The following is a 21,580-nucleotide window of genomic DNA, read 5'->3' on the forward strand; positions in this document are numbered from 1 at the left end:
ATTTAATGAAAGTTGTATTTTCTTATAATATTTATTTTAATCAATTTATTTTAAATATATATATTTATTTAATTAAAAATTTTAATTTAGAATTAAAAATTATAAATATAAATTTTAATTTAATATTTATAAATTATACTTAGATGGATATGAAAATAACGTGAATTATTTCCATCTTAGTAATAATTTCCAATAAATATTTAGAAAATTATTCAATTTAAGTTGTTTCAAAATTAATTTAAATTAATTTACAACTCAAATTTAATTTTCTATAAATATATATTGCATTTCGAAAAATGAAGTGTACAAGAATACTACTTTCGAAAATGCTTTAAAATAAAATAAAAAATCCAGGAAAAATTATCTTAATTTTATGTTGGCCCAAAATTAATTAATAAAATTAATTTACAACAAAAATATAATTTTCATATTTAATTAAATATTTAAGAAAAATTTCAAATATTTAAGTATCATGATTAAGAATCAACTTAAATAATAATTTTCTATTTAATTAAATATCACTAGAAAAATACTTCAAGCAAAAGAGATAATAACTATCTAGACTTTCATTGACTAATTAATTCAATTTCTAATTATAATATATTTTAGTTCATTTATTTTAATTAATCATTGAATGAAAAAATCATTGATTTAAGTTGGTCCAAAATTAAAATAAATAATTTTCAACTTTAATCTATTTTTCAAATAAAATTTGAAATTTCTGCATTAAAGAAATACAATTTCGAAATTGTGGGGAAAAGATTAATAAAATAAAATAAAATATATTTTGAAAATTATTCAAATTTAAGTTATTCTGAAATAAGATTCCAAAATTAAGATAATTTTCAACTTTAATTAAATAACATGAAAATAACAATATTTAAGTATCATGATGAAAATCAACTTAGATATTGAAATTTTCAATTTAATTAAATGTATTAAATTTAAGAAATAAATAATTAAGTATAGATTAAACTTAATTATTAATTCTAGTTTAATACTAGGAAAATATACTAAACTTAGATTGTACCAAAATTAATTATTAATTTCACAATCAATGATATTTTCCTATTTAATATTAGAAATAATAATTAGTATAGAAATAACTATCTAGAATATATATCATTAACTAAGTGTTTTTTTAAAATTAACTTTAAAATATTAAAATGAAAAATAAATTTCATATATTTTAACAGTTAATTATGTTGCTAATTCAATTTTGATTAGGTTAGACTAATATAATTAACCTAATACAATTATTTAAATAAGGCAAATGGGCCTTCACAATTGGGGTAGTTCATGTGAGAGGGAGCTGGGTTCAGTATGTCGTACCCACTTCTATTGGCCCCCAACTCTTACACAAGGCCCAAAAGAGAGGAATATAACCTTTAAATAAACAATTGTTATTCATTGAATAAGCCCAAATCTAATTGGGCCTAAATAAAATTACTTATGTCAAATTTTATTTTAGCAACCTAGTCCATTTACTTAGTAAAACTTAAATGGGCTTCTTATATGCATCTAAGCCTAAAAGCAAACATATAGGCTCACACAGGTCAAAATGATTTGGATGGGCCCTATCATGTTACAAAATTTACCTGTTACAAATTATTTATAAGATCTATTGACAATTGGACTATGATTAAAATCAGATCATTGGATTTGTCAACAAGTTAATCATAACAATTTAGATCAAATAAATAATAGGTTTGTTAAAAAAGTTTTAAATAAATAATATAAAATTAAACAAACATTGTCCATGTAACAAATGTGAAATAAGATATTAATATAATTAAATTATTATTCTTAAACTAACCAATTAAATTTTGAAAATTTAGGGTTGTTAAAACAAACCTTAAAATCTCAAAATAAAGAAACTAATTTTAAAATATCTAGGTTTATTTGAATAAAATTAAATTAAATATCAAATAAGATCAATGATTTGAAAGAAAGAATCTTCAATATCACTTTCAAATCTTATAATTTAATAAAATAAACCAATTTTAAAATAGATTTGGTTAGATAATTATTAGTTTAGGAATAAAATAATAAATAAATAACAATTATCATAATTATATGTCAAAATATCTCGAATTAAGCAATATTCAAATTTCTACAAAATATCTAAGTTATTTAAATATTTAAGATATGATTTATGAATTTCCAATAAGAAAAAAATGATATATATAGAAAAAATATTATTTTTAAACTTATAATTTATAAATAAATAAATATTTAACAAAATAATAAATTTTTGAATTTAAAAGTATTATGGTAAGTGTATCTATAAAAATATTTATGTTAATTTCAAATTTATTAATTATTTAATTTGTCATATAAGATAGTTTTAATATAATATTTTAAATAAAAAGACAAAATTATCTTTTAATTTAAAATATGTTAAATATCAAAATATCTAATCTTATAATTAAATAATATATAAATATTAAAGAAGTTAACAAATTTTTAAATCTTAACATAATTGAAAATATTTAAAATTGGAAATATCTCAAATTGGAAATATTTAAAATTGGAAAAATCTAAAATTGGAAATATCGGATTTTGGGAAACAAACCCACAAAAATCGCAATTTGGGTGGGCTGCCACTAGGGCTGCACGTGCAGCCCAATTAGGCTGCAAATGCAGTCAACAGAGGCTGCAAACGGGCTCAAACACGCGCGGAAAGAGAGCACCCAGCCGAGGATTCTCGGCATCAGCAGGGTGCTCGTGGGCGGATCTATAGGGTTCTGGGCGAGGCTCACACGCGCGCATCCTGCATGTCCGAAGCACCTGGTGCATACGTGCACCTAGCTTCGACAGCCATGAATCCCGATTTTCCAAAATTCATAACTTTTTCAAGTTTTATCGGAATCGAGTTCCGTAAAAAACAAAATTGCTTAATTTTTCACAAGGAATCCAAATAAAATATTTTTAAAAATAGAAAAAATATTTTTCATGGAAAAATTTCGTACAACACATACATTCATCACATAAGCACATAAACCAACATGAAACCATCCAAAACAACACAAAACATCGTTTTAATTCATATTTCATGAAAGTAAATCATTAACCTGGCTCTGATACCAATTGTTGGAAATATTTTACCAAGATCTAGATTTACTACCAAGTATGTTTCATTAACATCCTAATATGAATTCTAAAATAATGAAATAAACACATATAATGTTTAAGAAACCTTACATTGGGTGCAGCGGAATATAATGACTCCTTCCATTTAGATCTCTAGCCCTAGATTTCTTTCTGTAGCAGAGCATTATCAAGATCTGAATCTGGATCTCTTTCTCTCCTTCCTTTGATGCTCATTCTCCTTCTTGTTATTTGGATTCTCCTATAGTCTTACACACTATGATTGAGATACCACTTGATGTGTGTGGGCACTACTCATTCACTCAAGGATTTTGAAATTGAAGAGAGGAAAAGAGAGAGAGGGGGCGACAAAGGCTTTTCTCTGAAGGAAACATTGTGCAAGTCATAAGTTTCCTAAAGCTAATACTTTCTATTTATAGAATGTCATCTAGGTGTAAGTTAGAATTGTATGACATTAAAATAATGGAAAAATAAAATGGTAAAAGCTTGTGCATAGTGGGCGGCCATATAAGGAAATTGGGTCTCACTTTGCAACTTTTCCATTTTGTTATTTTTCATTCCCATTTTCTCAAAAATGCTAATTTACCAATTTAACCATTTAAATGCCAATTCTAATTATTTAATAACTTAAAAATAATTATTAAATAATATTGTCATTTAATGTATTTATTAATTTAGACATATAAAGTATCTTAATTAATAAATAAACCTAGAATCTCTTTTCTTTACAATTTTGCCCTTGCTTAGTGAAAATTCATAAAGTAGACATAGTCTAACTTTAGAATTATAATTGATTAATCAAGATCAATTAACTGAGTCTTACAAGCAGTATGGTCTCAACTAGTATGGGGACCATAGGCCTATATTTCCGAGCTTCCAATAAGTCGAACCGAATTTACCAAGTAAATTCCCTAACTTATTAATTCCTTATTGAATCCACACTTAGAACTTGGAATTGCACTCTCAGTCATATAGAACGCTCTATATGTTCCACGATATAGATACGTCATTAGTTATCCATTGTTATAATCCTAATTTGATCAATGACCCTCTAATAGATGATCTACATTGAATAGGCACTAAGTTATCGTTACACCTTCAATGTATTTTATCCTTAAAACACTTAGCTCCGTATAAATGATATTTCAGCGAAGTGAAATGAGATCTCCACCATTTATCTCTGTTTAGCCAAGCTCGAAGGATATCATCGTCTCACTTCTAAATTCCTATAGAAGTTATAGACTCCATATTTATGTTAGCGCTCCCACTCAATTATACTATCATGTTTCCAAAATGTACGTATCACCCTGACCCAAAAGTAGGCTTAACTAACAAATCAAAGAATATGTATAGTACTCTTGAGATCGAACCTAACCATATCAGGATTAAGATCATTTGATCTAGGATCAACGGGTGATATTGAATTGAATAGATATTACGGTAAATTTTAATATATCTAATCAAAGTTCAATATCGGTCCCTTCCGATGTATACTCCATACATCCGATACTGGTAAACTTTGCCAATGTCCTGGAAAGGACATAACACTTTTCCAAGGTGTAAGAATACCTATCGCTGATTATACCATGTCAGTCTAAATCCAATGTTCTGACAAATCAGGGAATAAACTTTCGAACATATAATTAAGATTATATTCCACTGTGCTGACAACACTATAATCATTAACAAATTCATATGTTCTGGACTTAAATAGAATTCATACATTATATATATAATAATAAAATAAATCATGTGAACCATGCAACATAAAATGTTATTTCTGATCTTTATTAATAAGTAAATCTGATTATATTGAAATGGGTTTTATTTAGGGCTCAAAACCCAACATTTTGTTGCATGTCATTCCACAGTAGGGATTCGGGTGTTATCCCCGCCTACCAATCTTTGGTCATCGTTGACCTCTACTCTTGCTACAACCTTTTTCATCCGCTAAATGTAAGCATTAAGGCTTTTCGCCCGACTATTGCTTGACGTTGGTCAAGGAGCTAACCTTGTCGGGTTTTATGCCCTAAATAAAACTTCATTTCAATGTAATCCAGTTTATTCAACATCAATAAAGAAACAGAAGTATTTTTCATTCATTTGTATGTTTTGGTTCATCTTATCAATTGCTTGTCTATTTGATTTATAAATTCATCTGAAACCCTTTTCACATACTTGATCCTGTTTATTGTGTTGTCAACATATTGGAAAGTAAACATGACTATGTGAATAAAGTTTCCTAGATTTATCACACACAGGGTTTTACTGATATGATAATCTACAACAGAGTTTACTTGCATTTGGAGAAATGCTATGTTCTTTCCAGAGCATTGGTTAAAGTAAAGCTCAGGTTGGATGCATGGAGTATGCATCGGAAGGGACCGATATTGAACTTTGACTTAGATTTATTAAACTTACCGTAATATCTATTCAAGTTAATATCTCCTAGTTAATCCTATATCAAATGATCTTAATCCTGTTATGATTAGGCTCAATCTCAAGAGGTTATTCGTGTTCTTTGATTTGTTAGTTAAGCCTACTTTTGGGTCAGGGTGATACGTACATTTTGGGAACACGGTAGTGCAATTGAGTGGGAGCGCTAACATAAACATGGAATCTATAACTTCTATCGGGGGAATAGTAAGTAAAGGATGATCTCCTTCGAGCTTGACCAAACGAAAATAAATGGTGGAGTACTCATTTCACATAAGCTGAAATATCATTTATACGGGGTTAAGTGTTTTAAGGATAAAATACATTGTAGGGTGTAACGGTAATCTAATCCCTTTACAGTGTAGATCATTCATATAGAGGATCATTGATCAAATTAGGATTATAACAATGGATAACTAATGATGTGTCTATATGGTGGAACATATAGAGCATTCTATGTACTGTGAGTGCAATTCTAAGTTCTATGCGTGGATTCAACGAAGAATTAATAAGTCAGTGAATTTAGGTTATAAATTCTTGATCTGCTTATTGGAAGCTCGGTTATATAGACCCATGGTCCCCCCACTAGTTGAGATAATATTGCTTGTAAGACTCATATAATTGGTTTTAATTAATCAATTATAATTCTCAATTTAGACTATGTCTATTTGTGAATTTTTCACTAAGTAAGGGCGAAATTGTAAAGAAAGAGTTTTAGGGGCATATTTGTTAATTATGATACTTTGTATGGTTCAATTAATAAATATGATAAATGACAGTATTATTTAATAATTATTTATAGTTATTAAATAGTTAGAATTGGCATTTAAATGGTTGAATTAGAAAATTGGCGTTTTTGAGAAAATGAGATGCAAAAATGATAAAACTCCAAAATTGCAAAAAGTGAGGCCCAAATCTATATTGCCTAGGCCGGCCACTTTTATAGGCTTTATCATCTGATATTTTCATTATTTTAATGCCAAATAATTCAAACCTAACCCTAGTGGAATGCTATAAATAGATAGTGAAGGCTTCAGGAAATTTACACTTAACTTTCTACTTTTTCCTTCAGAGAAAAACCTGAGCCTTCTCTTTCTAAACCCTAGCCGCCACTTCTTCTCTTTCTTCTTCCTTGAAATTTCGAACCACTTAGTGATTAGAGTAGTGCCCACACACAGCAAGTGATACGTCAATCATAGTGAGGAAGATCGTGAAGAAAGACATTCAATAAGAAGGAGTTTCAGCACTAAAGAAGGAGAGAAAGAGATCCAGGTTCAGATCTTGATAATACTCTGTGACAGAAAGGATACAAGGGTTAGAGATCTGAACGGAAGGAGACATTTTATTCCGCTGCACCCAATGTAAGGTTTCTCATACTTTATATGTGTTTATTTCATAATCGTTTTAGAAGTTCATATTTAGGATGTTAATCAACATACTTGTGAGTAGATCTAAGATCCTGGTAAAATAATTTCCAACAAACCTCTATGTCAAAATCTTTGGTGGCTATAAAGTGTTTCTTGAAAATGGCTTGTAGGCCGCGCCAGTTCTAGGCTAATTCAAAGGGCAACCTCTTTCACCAATCCTCAGTGGAGTTTGACAGAGTGAAGGAGAAACATAAACATTTTCCATCCACTAACTCACGCCACTTGCATCAACTTATTATACCGGAATAGGTGAACCATGGGCTCCATCTTGCCTTCGTACAAGTCCATTTAGGGCATGCAGAAGCATGCTGGCAATGATGTTTCTAAAATTCTTTTGACCCATGGCTCCAGGTCTTCGTCTTCTGACTCAGACACTTACCACTTTGCTTGCAGACCAAACAATCCATGATCTTGGTTAAGGCATCGATTTAATCCTCCAGCCTTCTGGTGTTGTCATATGGGATGTCACACCCTCAAATTTGGTCATTTATATTATTCATGAGATCTCCTTAGTGAGGCTTGGATTTTTCTTACTTTGCTTTTTCCCTCATTGCATTCAAACAGTCTTAGAGGTCCGTTGTTGACATGTTGTCTTCGGGATCTTAGCCTTCCACTTTGATGCATAGGTTAACTGAAATACTAGGGCAATTTTTCCTTCCCCAAACATTAGGCTCCAATACCTGAGCACGGTGCCTATTCTCCTGGTTGACTTTGCTCTATGGATCGATTGGACAGTATAGCCCTGGGGCATGACATTTTCCTTGGAAACTTTACTAACATGACTAATTGTCATTTCACTACCCGAGACCTTATACGCTCCCTCAAGTCGCGTGATGTTCATGGACCAAGGAATCAATGACGTGTGTATTCCACTCACAAAATTTGAAAGGTCCACATACGTCCATAATTTTTTGCCTTAAAATTTCAAAGGGCATGAACTGCTTTGGCCCCACGTAGCACAACAAGTGCAGATGGTAGTTGCAATCCTCCACAAATCTCAAGCCCTAAAGGCTTGGGGGTAAATGTTATTCGTATTTATGGATGCATGACATGTAAACTTCCAAGGCCAAAAATCAACTCACGGGCCCATTTGTCAGGCCTAGACAGAGAAATGGGTCAGCCCATAAGCGAAGCCGGATCACGAGTCCAGGTTCATCTATGACCCTGCCTTAACTAAGCCACGCCTTCTTGGTCTTGGAAGGATGACTCTCGTCCAGAGAGACAAAGATCGAAGAGACGCAACCAAATCCAAAAAGAGTAGTCGAGGAGGCGTCCGGGTGTAATCCTACGTGGCACCTTTTTGACACCAAATCCCACAGAATTAGGGGTGTCGCTTGTGTCAGACCTGAGAAAGGCGCACAACACGAAAAAGTAACATACCTTTTGCCCAACGTTCACTACTTTGACATTTATTGTACATTATTGGCGATGCATGGACACATGTCACCATAAAGCTATACCGGACAAAGAAAATCCCTTAAATTTAGGCCTCACCTACCCGACCCAAAGTCAATATTATAATATATTTTACCCCGCCAGTGAGCTTATTTACACATGCAAACCCTAATGGGTCTAGGTTTATTTGAGAACTCAACTTCAGCTATAAATAGGGCTTTATCCCTTCATCCAAAGGGTTACAAATTTTGGCTAGACACTCTGTAGAAATTTGGCAAGAACATTCTTGTGTAAAACACTCCATAGCCAAAGAGCTCAATAATATTGACTTATGGATTAAAGCTCATTAATGCCCAACCACGTAGAATCCTATTTCTTAACCATTTTTCCTTAGCTTAATCTATTATTGATTCAGTTTCTGAAAATCTCAGTAAACACTTCTATTTTTTTTTTTTTAAAAAAAAACAGGCCTTCAAAAATAAGGGGCCTTGTTTTATGGTCCAAGCTGCCCAATGCTTGGGCCGACTTTGCCATAGCTAGAATTATGGGGATGGGGGTGCCCCAAACTCAGTAACACTCTCCAGATTTCTGGTACATAATCCTATACAAAGCGAGAAAAGTTTACAAAAACTCAATTCGTAAACTTTGGAACACTTTGCTGTGAGTTCTTCCCAAATCAAAAGATTTGGATTTGATGTTTGTTTGTGTATTCGAAAAGAATCAAGGATATCTTAATATGCTACAAGAGATAAATCATTCTTTATCATGTAGTGTAATTTATGTAAATATGTTGAGATCGTGGGACTTAAAGTTTAGATTGTGATTTTCTAAAATAATTTTATAAAATTACTTTTGCTTTTTATTTTAATTTGGACCATAAAAATCAACATGATTTGATTAATACCAAAGTTTAATAAAGTACAATATAATACATGGACAAACACTACCTTAGAGGTTGGTTAATAAAATTTGAATGAAATTAAAAAAAAAAATCTTAAAATCTAAAAAGTTAATGAGAAAATTCGAATTGACCATAAAAGATTGACCCGATAGATCTGCCCCGGTTTTACATCTCAAATTATCTTTGTTAAGAAAAGGGCAAAATGGTAAAAGATGAGCAAAATTTGGAGAAGGAGAAAAGGAATACGTGCGGATGAGAGAGAATGGGATGCCGTTGTGGACCATAGAGATCCTTTATCATAGATATATAAATACCATCAACACCTTTCTTAATTTTCAACATAATAACTCTTATTATTATTACCTCTCTCTCTCTCTCCCTAACGCTCTTATTTTCCCTTTCATTTCTCTTCTCCAATGGCCGATCAACTCACCGATGACCAGATCTCCGAGTTCAAGGAGGCTTTCAGCCTATTCGACAAGGACGGCGATGGTCTCTTTTCTCAGATCCCTATCTCTTTTACAACTTTTAATTTTAATTTTTATCTACGTATTCTCAGATCTACTTGTTTTCCTACTACTTTGATTATTGTTATTATATGGTTTTATTTCATAAATTTGTTGCATTAGGGCCAAGTTCATGTATCTTTTTCTTCTGTTGGGCTGTGAGCCTGGTCGAGATCCCGTTTCCGAAGGTTTTGTTTGTTTCGTTTGTATTTTAGGGTTGCTTACTTTTTGATCTGTTTTGATAATTTATACTCAGATCGTATTTGATATGTTTTCAGAATTTTATCATGGATTTGAAAATTCTTTCTCGTTCATTGACTTGGGTTGCTCTCTAATTTCGATCTTCGATTCATCTTTTTGACTTTAATTTTGGTGTCGTAAATCCTGACAAAAGAAAAAAAAATGGTGATTGATTTGTTTGATAATTATCTGTGATGTCTGACACTTTTGGTGAATTTTAATTATTGGTATTTTGTACTAATACGTCAAAATAGGTTGAAACAAACTCTCACCGTCTCGTATTGATGTGATTATGGGTACTTTTAAGATCTATTAAGATATACTTTATACACTGTGGTATTCATGCTTTTTCTTGTACGAGTACACATTGTTTCTATGTTTGAGATGGTCATTTTCAATATCCTTTTACAGTTTGCTTTTTGTTTACGTCTTTTGACTTGATTTGATTTATAATTGAATGATTTGCTGGTGTGTGTTGGATACGAAATCAAGATTTACTGGTCCGTTTCATATGATTAAAGGTTGTACTTTCTACCATGATTTGTGCTTTGATGTTTGATTTCGTTTCCAATCACAGACATCTTTAGATTTAGTCTTAATTCAGACAATGATCTGATCAAGTGATATTCTATGAATGCAACCTTAATGTTTTATTTGTAGACCTATTAGTTATCTCTATACAAAGCTAATATAATCATTTTACTTAATGTTTCTATAGGTTGCATCACCACCAAGGAGCTTGGAACTGTCATGCGATCTCTTGGACAGAACCCAACTGAGGCTGAGCTTCAGGATATGATCAACGAGGTTGATGCTGATGGTAACGGTACCATTGATTTCCCTGAGTTCCTTAACCTGATGGCAAGGAAGATGAAGGACACAGACTCTGAGGAGGAGCTCAAGGAAGCTTTCCGTGTCTTCGACAAGGACCAGAATGGCTTCATTTCTGCAGCTGAGCTCCGCCATGTCATGACAAATCTTGGTGAGAAGCTGACTGATGAGGAAGTTGATGAGATGATCCGCGAGGCAGATGTTGACGGTGATGGTCAGATCAACTACGAGGAGTTTGTCAAAGTCATGATGGCCAAGTGAGGACCCCCATTAACTAAAAAAACTCAACATTTATTAGTATAAACATTAAAAAAAAAAAAGGGGAACAGGGCAGATAAGTTTAATGAGATTTCTATTTGCCGAGACATCATCATTCAGGGTACTAGCTTTGGCTGGTTGATTATTATCTCTTTCCTTGTTTGCATTATTTTATGGTACTGTTTTCTTTAGTTGTTTTTGCCTGTTTGGTGTCTATTCACTAGTTTGTTTGGTAGTCTTTTTTTAAATTTTGTATGCCAGTCTTTCTCTACCTTTGGTATTATTGTGAAACCTAGAACAATTGGGGTGAATCTGATGATTTTGCTTATGGGTTGACTTTTATCGTCAATATTCTTTAAACTTTGTATCTCTGATTTTATGATATAACATGTCTACTCCTTTTAATCCCATCACAACCACCAGGTTATGGAAACATACGTGATTGTATCTTTTCTATATAAATAGCATGTTTAAACTTTGAAATGAATGTTTTTTTTTGAAAAAGTAAGTAACTAACCGTTTTCGTCCACTTCAAAATCAATTATCAAGAAATTTACTGAAATTAATTTAATAGAACATAGTGTCTCGTATTAAGCAAAATGGGAAAAAGAGGTGTGCAACTTCTGGTCATATGCATGGAAGAGCTTCAAACCGGTAATATGTTTCTGTTTTTTCAGTTTATCTTTGGAAGTTGAAACGATTATCAAGTGAAACTATTATCGACTGTGTTGTCCATATTTGGTACCTTCGTTTTACTTTAGTACAGTTTTGGGTATTATTAGCTTAGTAGTTACCTTAGGAGATTTCATAACTGTCACTTTTGTTATTAATTTGTGATTTAATCAAACTTTAATTCTAACCAAATTAGGTTTCGATCATTGTCGTTATAATAACTCGGTCAAACCCCAACTTGTATTCTCAATCTGACTGAGAACGAGAACGTTCCTTCCTCTCTCTTTTCTTTTTCTCTTTTTTTTTTTTTTTTTTTTGCAATGCGGTTGAAGTGCTTAGAATCGGCATCTTTTTCTTTCAAAAGAAAATAAAAATGGCATCTTCTAATAATATTGTAAAATAGAAATTTTCAAATGGTTTTATTATTCCCATTTCAAAAAAAAAAAAAAAATGGTTTATTATTCGTTAAATTTTCTGGAATAACTTTAGAGTGGGACATAGAAGTCTAAATGTTTTAGTAGATTTCATCTGTGTGATTCATTGGTTGTGGCTGTCATTTGCTTTACAGATGCTAAAGTCATTTAAGAAATTATTTTGAAATATAAAAGGAATTCTTTTCAATATACTGAAAACAAACAAAGAAATATGAATAATAAAACAAAGAATGATAAAGTGAAACATTTTAAAAGGAAAAACTATTTACCACATTGTTCGTATACGAGTAAAACATGAGAAAGTTTTGGTGCTAATGATACTTCAAATGTTACAATTTTCTGGTTTTTATCAGTTTTACTAAAACTTAGTATGAATTTTGTATTTTATTCTAAAAGGATTCTAGTGTCACTAGAATTTCTTGTTATCTCAAAAGTTCAGAGAATAATATTTTTAGGAATGTTACATGTGCACGTCCACAAACTTGGTAATTAGCTTTACAAAGTGGAGTTGAGAATATGTACCTAATCTTTAGACAACACTATAATTTGTACTGGAAGTCTCTTATTCTTATTGTCGCAGTTTGGGAATTGAGAATTTAGGCCGCCAGCTATCTTATATAATGCTTTCCTTATAATTCTTTTTCCCATTACATGCATTCTATACACTTTATTAACATATTAACATCCTTTCTTCTATATGGGTCTTTCTTCTATGCCAATTAACATTTGCTTATTTCATCATTTCTTAAACACTTTCTTGCGTGTTTTTCAAAAAATATACTGCTTGATTTATAAAGCAGTTCCTATATCTAATCGTTTGATGGCTTATCAAAATTCAAGGTGTGTATTTCCCAATAGCTGAGAAAAATTTCAAGTTTCTAAATCTTTGCAGAGTTCACATAACCTCGTTCACTTTTTTATTCCTTCCCTTTATTGGTCTTATCTTAAGAAAACAAAACAAGATTGTTCATCATTCATAAATTACATAACCAATTCACACTTTTCCATGCACGATTTTTTATGTGCCATAATTTTATTCCTTTTTTCTTTTTTTATTTTTCATCAAAAATGCACCAAAACTTATACTAACAGAGGCAAAAGAAAAGGAAAAAAAAAATTGTTGTTAGAATTGGCTAACTATTGATATATTATTTGCAGAAAAAGGCAGAAGAGGATGGAAGAGGTGAGAAAATCAAGGTCGGGTTCATCAGATCGCAAGAAAGGTAGCCGTAGAAATCGAGCACGTGATTGTTTGTTCCTCTAAACAAGTAAAATATTAGATCATGTCTATCATCTTTGATGGTATGGCTCCTACTATGTACTTTTCAACACCCATATATTTGCTTCGATATGCTATGCTGTATGAATTCTGGTATGTTTTAAATGACCAACCAAATACACAGATTATATTCCATATAATAAAAATAACTTCAGATAATTTTATTGCATGGCCAACCTAGGGGTATACCAATGCTTTTGAAATATTAACAACAGTTATGGTGGTTGGAAATATTCGGTCAGAATTTTCTTTCACCTTACAAATCTTTTATAGGGATTCTAAATGGAAACTTGAAACTACAAGAACAACAACAGCACTGTTAACCACATTATATAACATACATGAGTATTTCTCAATTTGACTTAAAATATATATTTAAAAAAAGGATAGAACAAAAAAAGCAAAAAAAACAAAACCCATGTCAGGATTGAAACCCTTTTACTGGACTAGAAAAACTTAGGTGTGGCATCAAAAAGCAAAAATAAATAAATCAATGTGAATTATTTTTACTTACATTCTTATAACACCGTTAGTTCTTCGAGCTGAGCTTTTGAACAATCTGTGTAATCAGGTATCGATTCAAGGCACAATAGGCTCTGATAGCATTAATACATTTGTTCAAAGCATTTCTGAACGCAATTCCTTTCTTCATAGTATTGTTGTGTCCCCGTAAAATAAATAATAAGCAAAGAGAGCAAAAAAGTGCATGTAAGCTAAGACCCGAAAACACTTTTACAATTGGTAGAAAGGACACACAGAAATCCAATTAGAAGAAAAACATAAGTAAAAAAAACTATCAAGCATTGCAGTAAAAACACGACACGAAATTTGTTTGTTCTAAAAACGCGAACTATTAGCTTCACAGATTTATGTGGACAATGCATTTCTAACAGATTTCTTTACAGAGGTAAGTTTCGAAAAACGGGATAACTTACTTTTGGAGGGGCTTATAGAGGACAACAGTAACATATTTGGACTGAAACCTATGGGTTAATCCCAGGGCAACCACAGACTGGGAAGGCCAACCTTTCTCTATAAAGACGTGGTTAAGAACAACATGTTGAGGCTTAGGAGGTGAGGAAGAAGAAGAAGAAGAAGCTTCATTAGGTCTATCCATACCAAGAACAGTTAGATGAAGGTGAGATGGAACAATCACCGGCTCCTTTGCGAAATCTTCCTCAGCTGGAAATACTTGACCATAGCTAGATTCTGGGGATGGAGGTGCCTCAAACTCAGCAACACTCTCCAGATTTTCTGGTACATAATCCTATACAAAGCAGGAAAAGTTTACGAAAATTCAATTCGTATTTGACATAATTCAAAGTAGAGTAGGTAATCTATACAAACAGATATTTCTTATCCCCTGCCTTCTCTGACAAATAAAAGTAGCATAACAAATAAAGTTGGTGTACGCCCAAATGCACCAGAGTGTGGTTCACTTGTATGACTAGGATAAATATAAGCACCACCAAAAACAATATAGCCGTGTAGGTGGGTTAGTAATGCAATTGTACTCTTTGTATTTCAAGCTCAAGAGGACACTGGTAGTTAGGTAACATGAGCTAGAAGTCTTGGGATCAGGTTATATGTACAGGTCCCCAATAAATCATAGAATTTGGGTTATAAAAATTCATAACAAGAAGATCATCAATCTACCACAGGTTATACATACACAACGACCAAGGTTAGGATAGAAAATCAAAACATTTTTAGTCAGCACAATAATAAAGAAATGGGAAGAAATATAAAATGCACAACCAAGGTTATGATAGATACATACATTAACCTCAAGAAGATTACAGACAACACCAGATTCATCTGCTATGAAAGGAAGTTCTGGGATGTATCTCCATTCTCCATCAACAATGAGCTTGTAATGGTAGATACCAGCTGGCAGCACTAAAAGAACAGCGAAATCCTTACCAGATCTTTGCAAAATTCTCCTGCAACCACAAAAATATATTATAAGCAATTGGCATAAATTCATGCACAAATATGATAAGATTCCTGGCCACATAACGCAATTCATCTTTGTCACCATGTAGTTTATATTCAAACACACTTAGATTTCAACGCTTACCTAGATGTCCAGTTGTCCCAGGATCCTTCAACAGCCACACTGTTACCGCCATATGTCCATGTAATCATAGCAGGAATTGCTTTCTCAGGAGGATGATCACCAACTTCAAGAGTTTCATTGTTCCAGCTTTGAGGGAAAACAGAAGTGCCATCACCTCGTTGCAGAGGAGCTACAGGAACCTGCGAATTCCCAAAAAGAAAATCTAAACCACTTAACAAATCTTCAATCTTTTGATTGAGCATAACTGACTAATCTCATAAATCAAGTAAGCAACACAGAGTTCGCATGGCATCGCTTTTAAACAATGACACCAATGTAAATTTAGGATATTTTATTTTATTTTATCATTTTCCTGGAGACAAGCATAATTGTAAATAAGCTGAAAAAACCATAGGTATATATATATATTATATCTTATAAGTTACAAGCACATCCAGCTCAAATAATATGGTAGGCAATAGATGAAGAAATTACTGTATCGATATAAAGAACAGAGAAAAGTTACAAAATTGCCAAGTATTTGAGTCACTTGGGAACTCCCAACCAGAGATTAAATCTCTAAACTTTACATAAATATCTCTCTCTAAACTCTACTCAGCTATTTATACCAAGAGGAATCTTAAGAAACTTGGACTTAATTAATTTGTCCAGGCAGCGTTCTCTTATTTAATCTAGTCAGCTACTAACATAACTAACTAAAAATAATTAAGTGGTATGTAATGTAGCTCTTCTCCTAGAATACGTGTACTGTATACGAGGTATAGCATAATACTAAGAATATTAAGTGCTCAACAACTGCAGAAAAGGAAATGTTGTTGCAATGATATTATTTCTCTTTACTTAACGCATGCGAAACACTCATCCAATTTGATAAAAGTAAAACTTATTACATGTACACAAGGAAGAACACACTGAAGAGTAGTTTATAAATACATAGGTGATATATATTTACTTACTGTACATGTGAAAATGAATTCGCAAAAAAAAAAATTTATAATAATGCATAAAAGTAACTTGTTTTGCCTACCTATTTCAAGTGGTATGAACATAGTTACAGAGACTATTTCTTTTGTTTACTTGATGTGGTTTTTGTGTTTACTAATTCATTTTGATGTTATTTGCGTGCTGTTCTTGCTGTATATTATTTTTCTTTTTTTTTCTCAAGTCTTTCTTCTCGCTTTCTTTTGTGCATATAATTCCCTTGCTCGTTTTCTTCAATTACTAATTTTCTCATTCATGGAAGATGTTAATTCAAGTGTAACGTAATATGCACTCATAAAGATGGAGAAATGCTAATATATGAGTTAATACATGATCTATATAGAGAAACTTATAGATTCTTTGTTCTTCAATAATTGAGTATATGAAGTAAAACAAGATAAGGGAAGAGACATAGAACTCCCTTTTATAAGAAGCTAAAGTAGATATTAAAAGACATGTGACCCATTTGTGGACATCTATCTAATGAAAAACTTAATGTTTTATACCTATTAGTACTCAACAGAAAGATAACATGTGAATTATTCACGTTTATCTATTTAATAACAAAAACTTAGTATTTAAAAAAATAGTAAAGAAAAGCTTTATTTTAGGATGAAATAGTATACAACACCTACCGTTTAAAGCTATTCAGAAAAGACAAATATTATTCACGACATTCGAGCTATTCAAGAGACAGTACATTAGCTATATACATATCCTACACATAAGCTCTCCAATTTCTACTACAATGGAATAGACAAAAGAATAAAAAAGAAGCATACACCAACTTTTATTTTTTCGTAACTGAATACACAAACTTAATGGTTAATATACACTGTCCTTTATTGGTATCAAATATTTTAGTTATATTAGCCAGCACTAAAAACAAAAATAAAAATAGCACTGAGTTTCCAGCAGAAAAAAAAACACTGTGAGTAACATACTCGTTAAAAAATTTTAAATGACATTTCAGTTTAAGACCTATTTTTCCCTCTTCAACAGTCAAGTGAAACAAGAAAAGAAAAACTAGCTAAATCCAAAATGCTAGTGATTTTAATCTGTGAAATTTCATAGTTCTCCCTTTAGTTGCCCTCACTTATATATACAAGGCAGATGTCTTAAATTTATGTTATGTGTCTGCGAATTCTTTTTAATATTTATATAGCTAATTAAAAACTAAAGTAGAATATAGTATATCAGATAAATAAACAGCTGCTCAGGTTAGTATAAACAAACAGAACTTAGAAATAAGGCCAGTTTAGTGAATCTCCATTTCTTGCCTACTCATAGAACGAGAGAAACCCTAGTATCTATAACCCACCAATTTCTGGATGCTGGTAAGGCAATGAACTGATAAAATAAACACGCTCTACCTGATACACTATTGTTCCATTCCAATATAGAAAGAATTAGAAAATAGGAATCTTATTGATATCAAAGAAAGAATTACAATTTTTCCAAGCTCTTATTGATATCAAAGAAAGAATTACAATTTTTCCAAGCTTTTCAAGACACTTGGATATCTCCCTGAGTGAATTTTACTCTTAACAGCACAAATCAATTCCTCTCTTACAATTAATCAGCCCCTCTATTTATACTAACACACCCCTAACTGTTTCTTTAACTAACACCTTAGGATTATTAGGCAGCTCACTAAAAGACATTTAATCTCAGCACCTAAAGACTTGACAACTCGACCTCTAAAATCATAATCAATTATACTAATGAGACTAATATCAAGGCGTAACATTACCAGCTGCCCAAACTTTTACCTTGTCCTCAAGGTGAGTGTTTTGAGAATCTATTATAAATATTCCACCATTCAAATGGTGAGCTTCCTTATCAAATCTGATGGGAGTTAGTATGCGGTTTCATTCCTTTGTCTCAGAGTAATTTCCTAGTTAGTGGCAGTTTGTGTTTTCCTAGTAAGGTAAATAGGAGAACATCCAACTTCTAAACATCGTAAAGATAATCCATATATGGAAACGCTAGTGCCACATAGTTTCGAAAAGTTAAACGGGCTAATTCTATATCCACAAATGTTTTATTAAGTAATAAGCTAGTGTTAGCGTACCAGGCCACTTAAATGTTAATCTCTTTGTTTTCATCCTAAAGATAACAATCATTGAACCAAAGAGAAAAAAATTACATGACCTACATATCTATAGCTTTGAATATGAGACTACAGGTTTTTTTGTCCTTTTTCCATCATGCATAAAAGTTTCACACTTACGGGCTTATACTACTTGATGACAATATCTTATCACCTTTTTAAGTAATAAACTAAGCTAGTGCTGGTCTACCAGGCCAGCATTAAAGTTAATTTCTTTCTTTTTCAACATAAAAATATACTTAAAAAACTGACATGGAGAAAAAAAATTGATACAAAAAGAAATTAGAGATCCTGAAACAATCTCATTCAGACTCTCTGTGCATGCAAAGCAGTAAAATAGAAATCCATCTCAATCAAATGGCAAGAAAAACATATAATATATAAGAAGGCCAGCAATTTTCCACTAGACATCCATTTTGCAAAATATAGCTTCATTTCAATAGAAAACAACAAATCTCGCAAGCATGTTTCAAGTTAATAAATTATACCAGCAAATGATTATTGGTATGGTCACAAAACAACAAACATAACTTAGCTACGTGGAACTTGGAAATGGAAAAACATAACACACTTCACCATAATCTGATATTACAAACTCACAAATAGATTATTTTTCCTTTTCTTAGTTAACAAAGAAAAAGAAAAAAATAGCCTTTAGTCCTAGCAGGGGATCCAACCCCAGAGACACCTTACTCAAACACCTACCCCCTGCTCTTGCCTAATATAATATCCTTTAGTATAAAACAAGTCTAAATTATAGTAAACATTAGTACGTTTGGAAAGCCATTACAGAATTTAGGTGTAATTCAAGGTAATTACTCAATTTACCGTGTTTGTCTCATTATATAATTATACGTGAACCATGTAATTAGAGAGAATTAGATGTAATTACACTGTAATTAATAACTCTATTGCCATATGTAATTACTATTTCACATCCAAACAAAATAGAATATATTTACTAAAATGTTAGTTACTACTCTAATAATTACACTTCCAAACATGCCCTAAATGTTATTATTTAATATTTAAAAATGATATACAGTTACCATATACAAAGCTCAATAATAAACTGTCAGAAAAAAAGAAAAAAACCTTACTAACCCTACCCATAATGTTTATAATTTTATTTTCACTCTATAAATATGCAGTCAATAGGAAGATGATATCATTATGTTGATAAAGAGTAATTTTCACCAAATAATTTTTCTGTTTTATTCAATTACGTTTTACTTTTGGATTGTAATTTAATTTCCTCATCCATTCAAACTTAGACAAGAAATCCAATAAATCTAAGTTTCCCTTACTTTGTTGCACGTGCCTATTTGCATATTCTCTCACATATTCTTTGCACTGCCAATAAATAGGATTTATTATACCTGAATATTTAGTCTGGGTTCTAAATAAATTACAGTGAAACTTATAATACCTCCTCCTATTTTCATCTCCCCACTGGTACTATTGCATAATATCACAAACCCTTCTTAAAAACCTGTGAAAAAATTAAATTTTAGCTACATTTTCCCTAATTTCTCAATCAAAAATTATATAATCGCAATGAAAGTCATTAATCTTTAGTAAAAACACAACATAACAGAAATCATCAATCAGCCATTGCTACACATGGCTTATAGATTACTTAATTTCAAAGATCAAACCATTCACACCACTAACTCATTTGAATAATTTTTTAACCGAAATTGCATCAGTTTCTATGCACAAAAAAATCCCAGGAAAGAATAAAAATAATAATAGCCCTACTTTGAATTTTAAAGTGACAAATGAAAATTAGTTATTATATATAGAAGCTTATACAAATGTACTTACGCATTGATACGTATGTACATACACACAAGTATAATATCACAAATTTTACAGTTAAAATCAAAATTACCGAATGAAGTTTGAGATATATGAAAGTCAAAAGCAGAAAGAAAAGACAAGAGAGATCAAAAATTAAGGAGAAAGAAAAAGGAGAGCTTTTAAAACCTGAGAAGCGAATAAGATCGGGGATACGGAACGCCTGGGACTCCCAGGAGGAGTGGTGTTGGCCATGAACTCGGAGGAAGCCACACGTCCCGTACGGGGCGCGTTGTTATCACGCACCGCCAATTCGCCGTTGGATCTTCCCACAGAAGGATGTTGATTATTAACATGATCGTCGTTCTCTCCGTCGATTCCATCCTCTCGACCGTTGGCATTTCCCATCTTCTCCTCCTCCTCCTCAATCTCTCTTAAACCAACTCCGATCGTGTGAATTCGGTCAGAGATCCACCACCATGGAACCCAAACCCAATCCCAGATTTGGAATTTCTTCTCACCTCATTCGTGTTCTAAGAAAGTCGCGCGTAAGTTTTTGCGTACGGACAGTAATGGAAAGAAAGAAGGTAAATGGTTTGAATGAAGCGGGTTTTTCGGGGGATTAATCGCCGAGAATCGGCTCCGATTGAAGTGGCCGAGTATATATACGATAGAGACGAAAAGGTTTTTTTCTTTTTTTTTTTTTCTATTTGAGGAATCAGATAACAATGACGAGTGTAATTGGGCCCCACGAGGCCCAACAATTTGTTGTTTGGGATGAATGTGGGACCTGCTCTTTTTGTTAGGTCAGCAGGTGGATAGAATTATAGATGAGAACGATAATGTGGACCCGATTTGGGCGGCCCCTTCCCTAATATATTATTATTTTTTGTTTTACCTCACGCTTTTGTACTTTTCAACTTTTATCTAAGAAGAAAAAAAATGACAAAATATATTTTTTTTAATTAAAATAACAAAATTTCACGAAACATAAAGGGATAATTTAAAAAAAAAACATAAAAACAATGACAAAAACATTATAAAATATGATATGCCTAGAATTTTTAATATTTTTATGATTTTTTTTATGTTGTACTTTGATATTATTTTATTATT

The 21,580-nt window shown here is 31.9% G+C and overlaps 2 protein-coding genes across 2 annotated transcripts; one reads left to right on the forward strand and one right to left on the reverse strand.

Moving 5' to 3' along the window:
- Nucleotides 1-9,489: 9,489 nt before the first annotated feature.
- On the forward strand, nucleotides 9,490-11,465 carry LOC115719051 (calmodulin-7). The gene is made up of 2 exons (XM_061110130.1): nucleotides 9,490-9,762; nucleotides 10,735-11,465. Exons 1-2 carry the CDS (start codon nucleotides 9,687-9,689, stop codon nucleotides 11,106-11,108), a joined length of 450 nt encoding a protein of 149 aa, XP_060966113.1. The 5' UTR covers nucleotides 9,490-9,686; the 3' UTR covers nucleotides 11,109-11,465.
- Nucleotides 11,466-13,787: 2,322 nt separating this feature from the next.
- On the reverse strand, nucleotides 13,788-21,200 carry LOC115719050 (SNF1-related protein kinase regulatory subunit beta-1). The gene is made up of 4 exons (XM_030647936.2): nucleotides 20,654-21,200; nucleotides 15,571-15,749; nucleotides 15,271-15,433; nucleotides 13,788-14,757 (listed from the first exon to the last, which is right to left on the reverse strand). Exons 1-4 carry the CDS (start codon nucleotides 20,870-20,872, stop codon nucleotides 14,422-14,424), a joined length of 897 nt encoding a protein of 298 aa, XP_030503796.2. The 5' UTR covers nucleotides 20,873-21,200; the 3' UTR covers nucleotides 13,788-14,421.
- Nucleotides 21,201-21,580: the final 380 nt, after the last annotated feature.

Source organism: Cannabis sativa, chromosome 2 (genome assembly GCF_029168945.1).
Source record: "Cannabis sativa cultivar Pink pepper isolate KNU-18-1 chromosome 2, ASM2916894v1, whole genome shotgun sequence".
Classification (NCBI taxonomy): Eukaryota; Viridiplantae; Streptophyta; class Magnoliopsida; order Rosales; family Cannabaceae; genus Cannabis; species Cannabis sativa.

Bases quoted from the DNA above. Each gene is read 5' to 3' on its own strand.
- LOC115719051 (XM_061110130.1), top strand. From the start codon at position 9,687: ATGGCCGATCAACTCACCGATGACCAGATCTCCGAGTTCAAGGAGGCT. The intron at 9,763-10,734 runs GTCTCTTTTCTC...ATGTTTCTATAG, and splicing joins ATTCGACAAGGACGGCGATG to GTTGCATCACCACCAAGGAG.
- LOC115719050 (XM_030647936.2), bottom strand. From the start codon at position 20,872: ATGGGAAATGCCAACGGTCGAGAGGATGGAATCGACGGAGAGAACGAC. The intron at 15,750-20,653 runs GTTTTAAAAGCT...GGGAATTCGCAG, and splicing joins CGATCTTATTCGCTTCTCAG to GTTCCTGTAGCTCCTCTGCA. The intron at 15,434-15,570 runs GTAAGCGTTGAA...TTGTGGTTGCAG, and splicing joins TGGGACAACTGGACATCTAG to GAGAATTTTGCAAAGATCTG.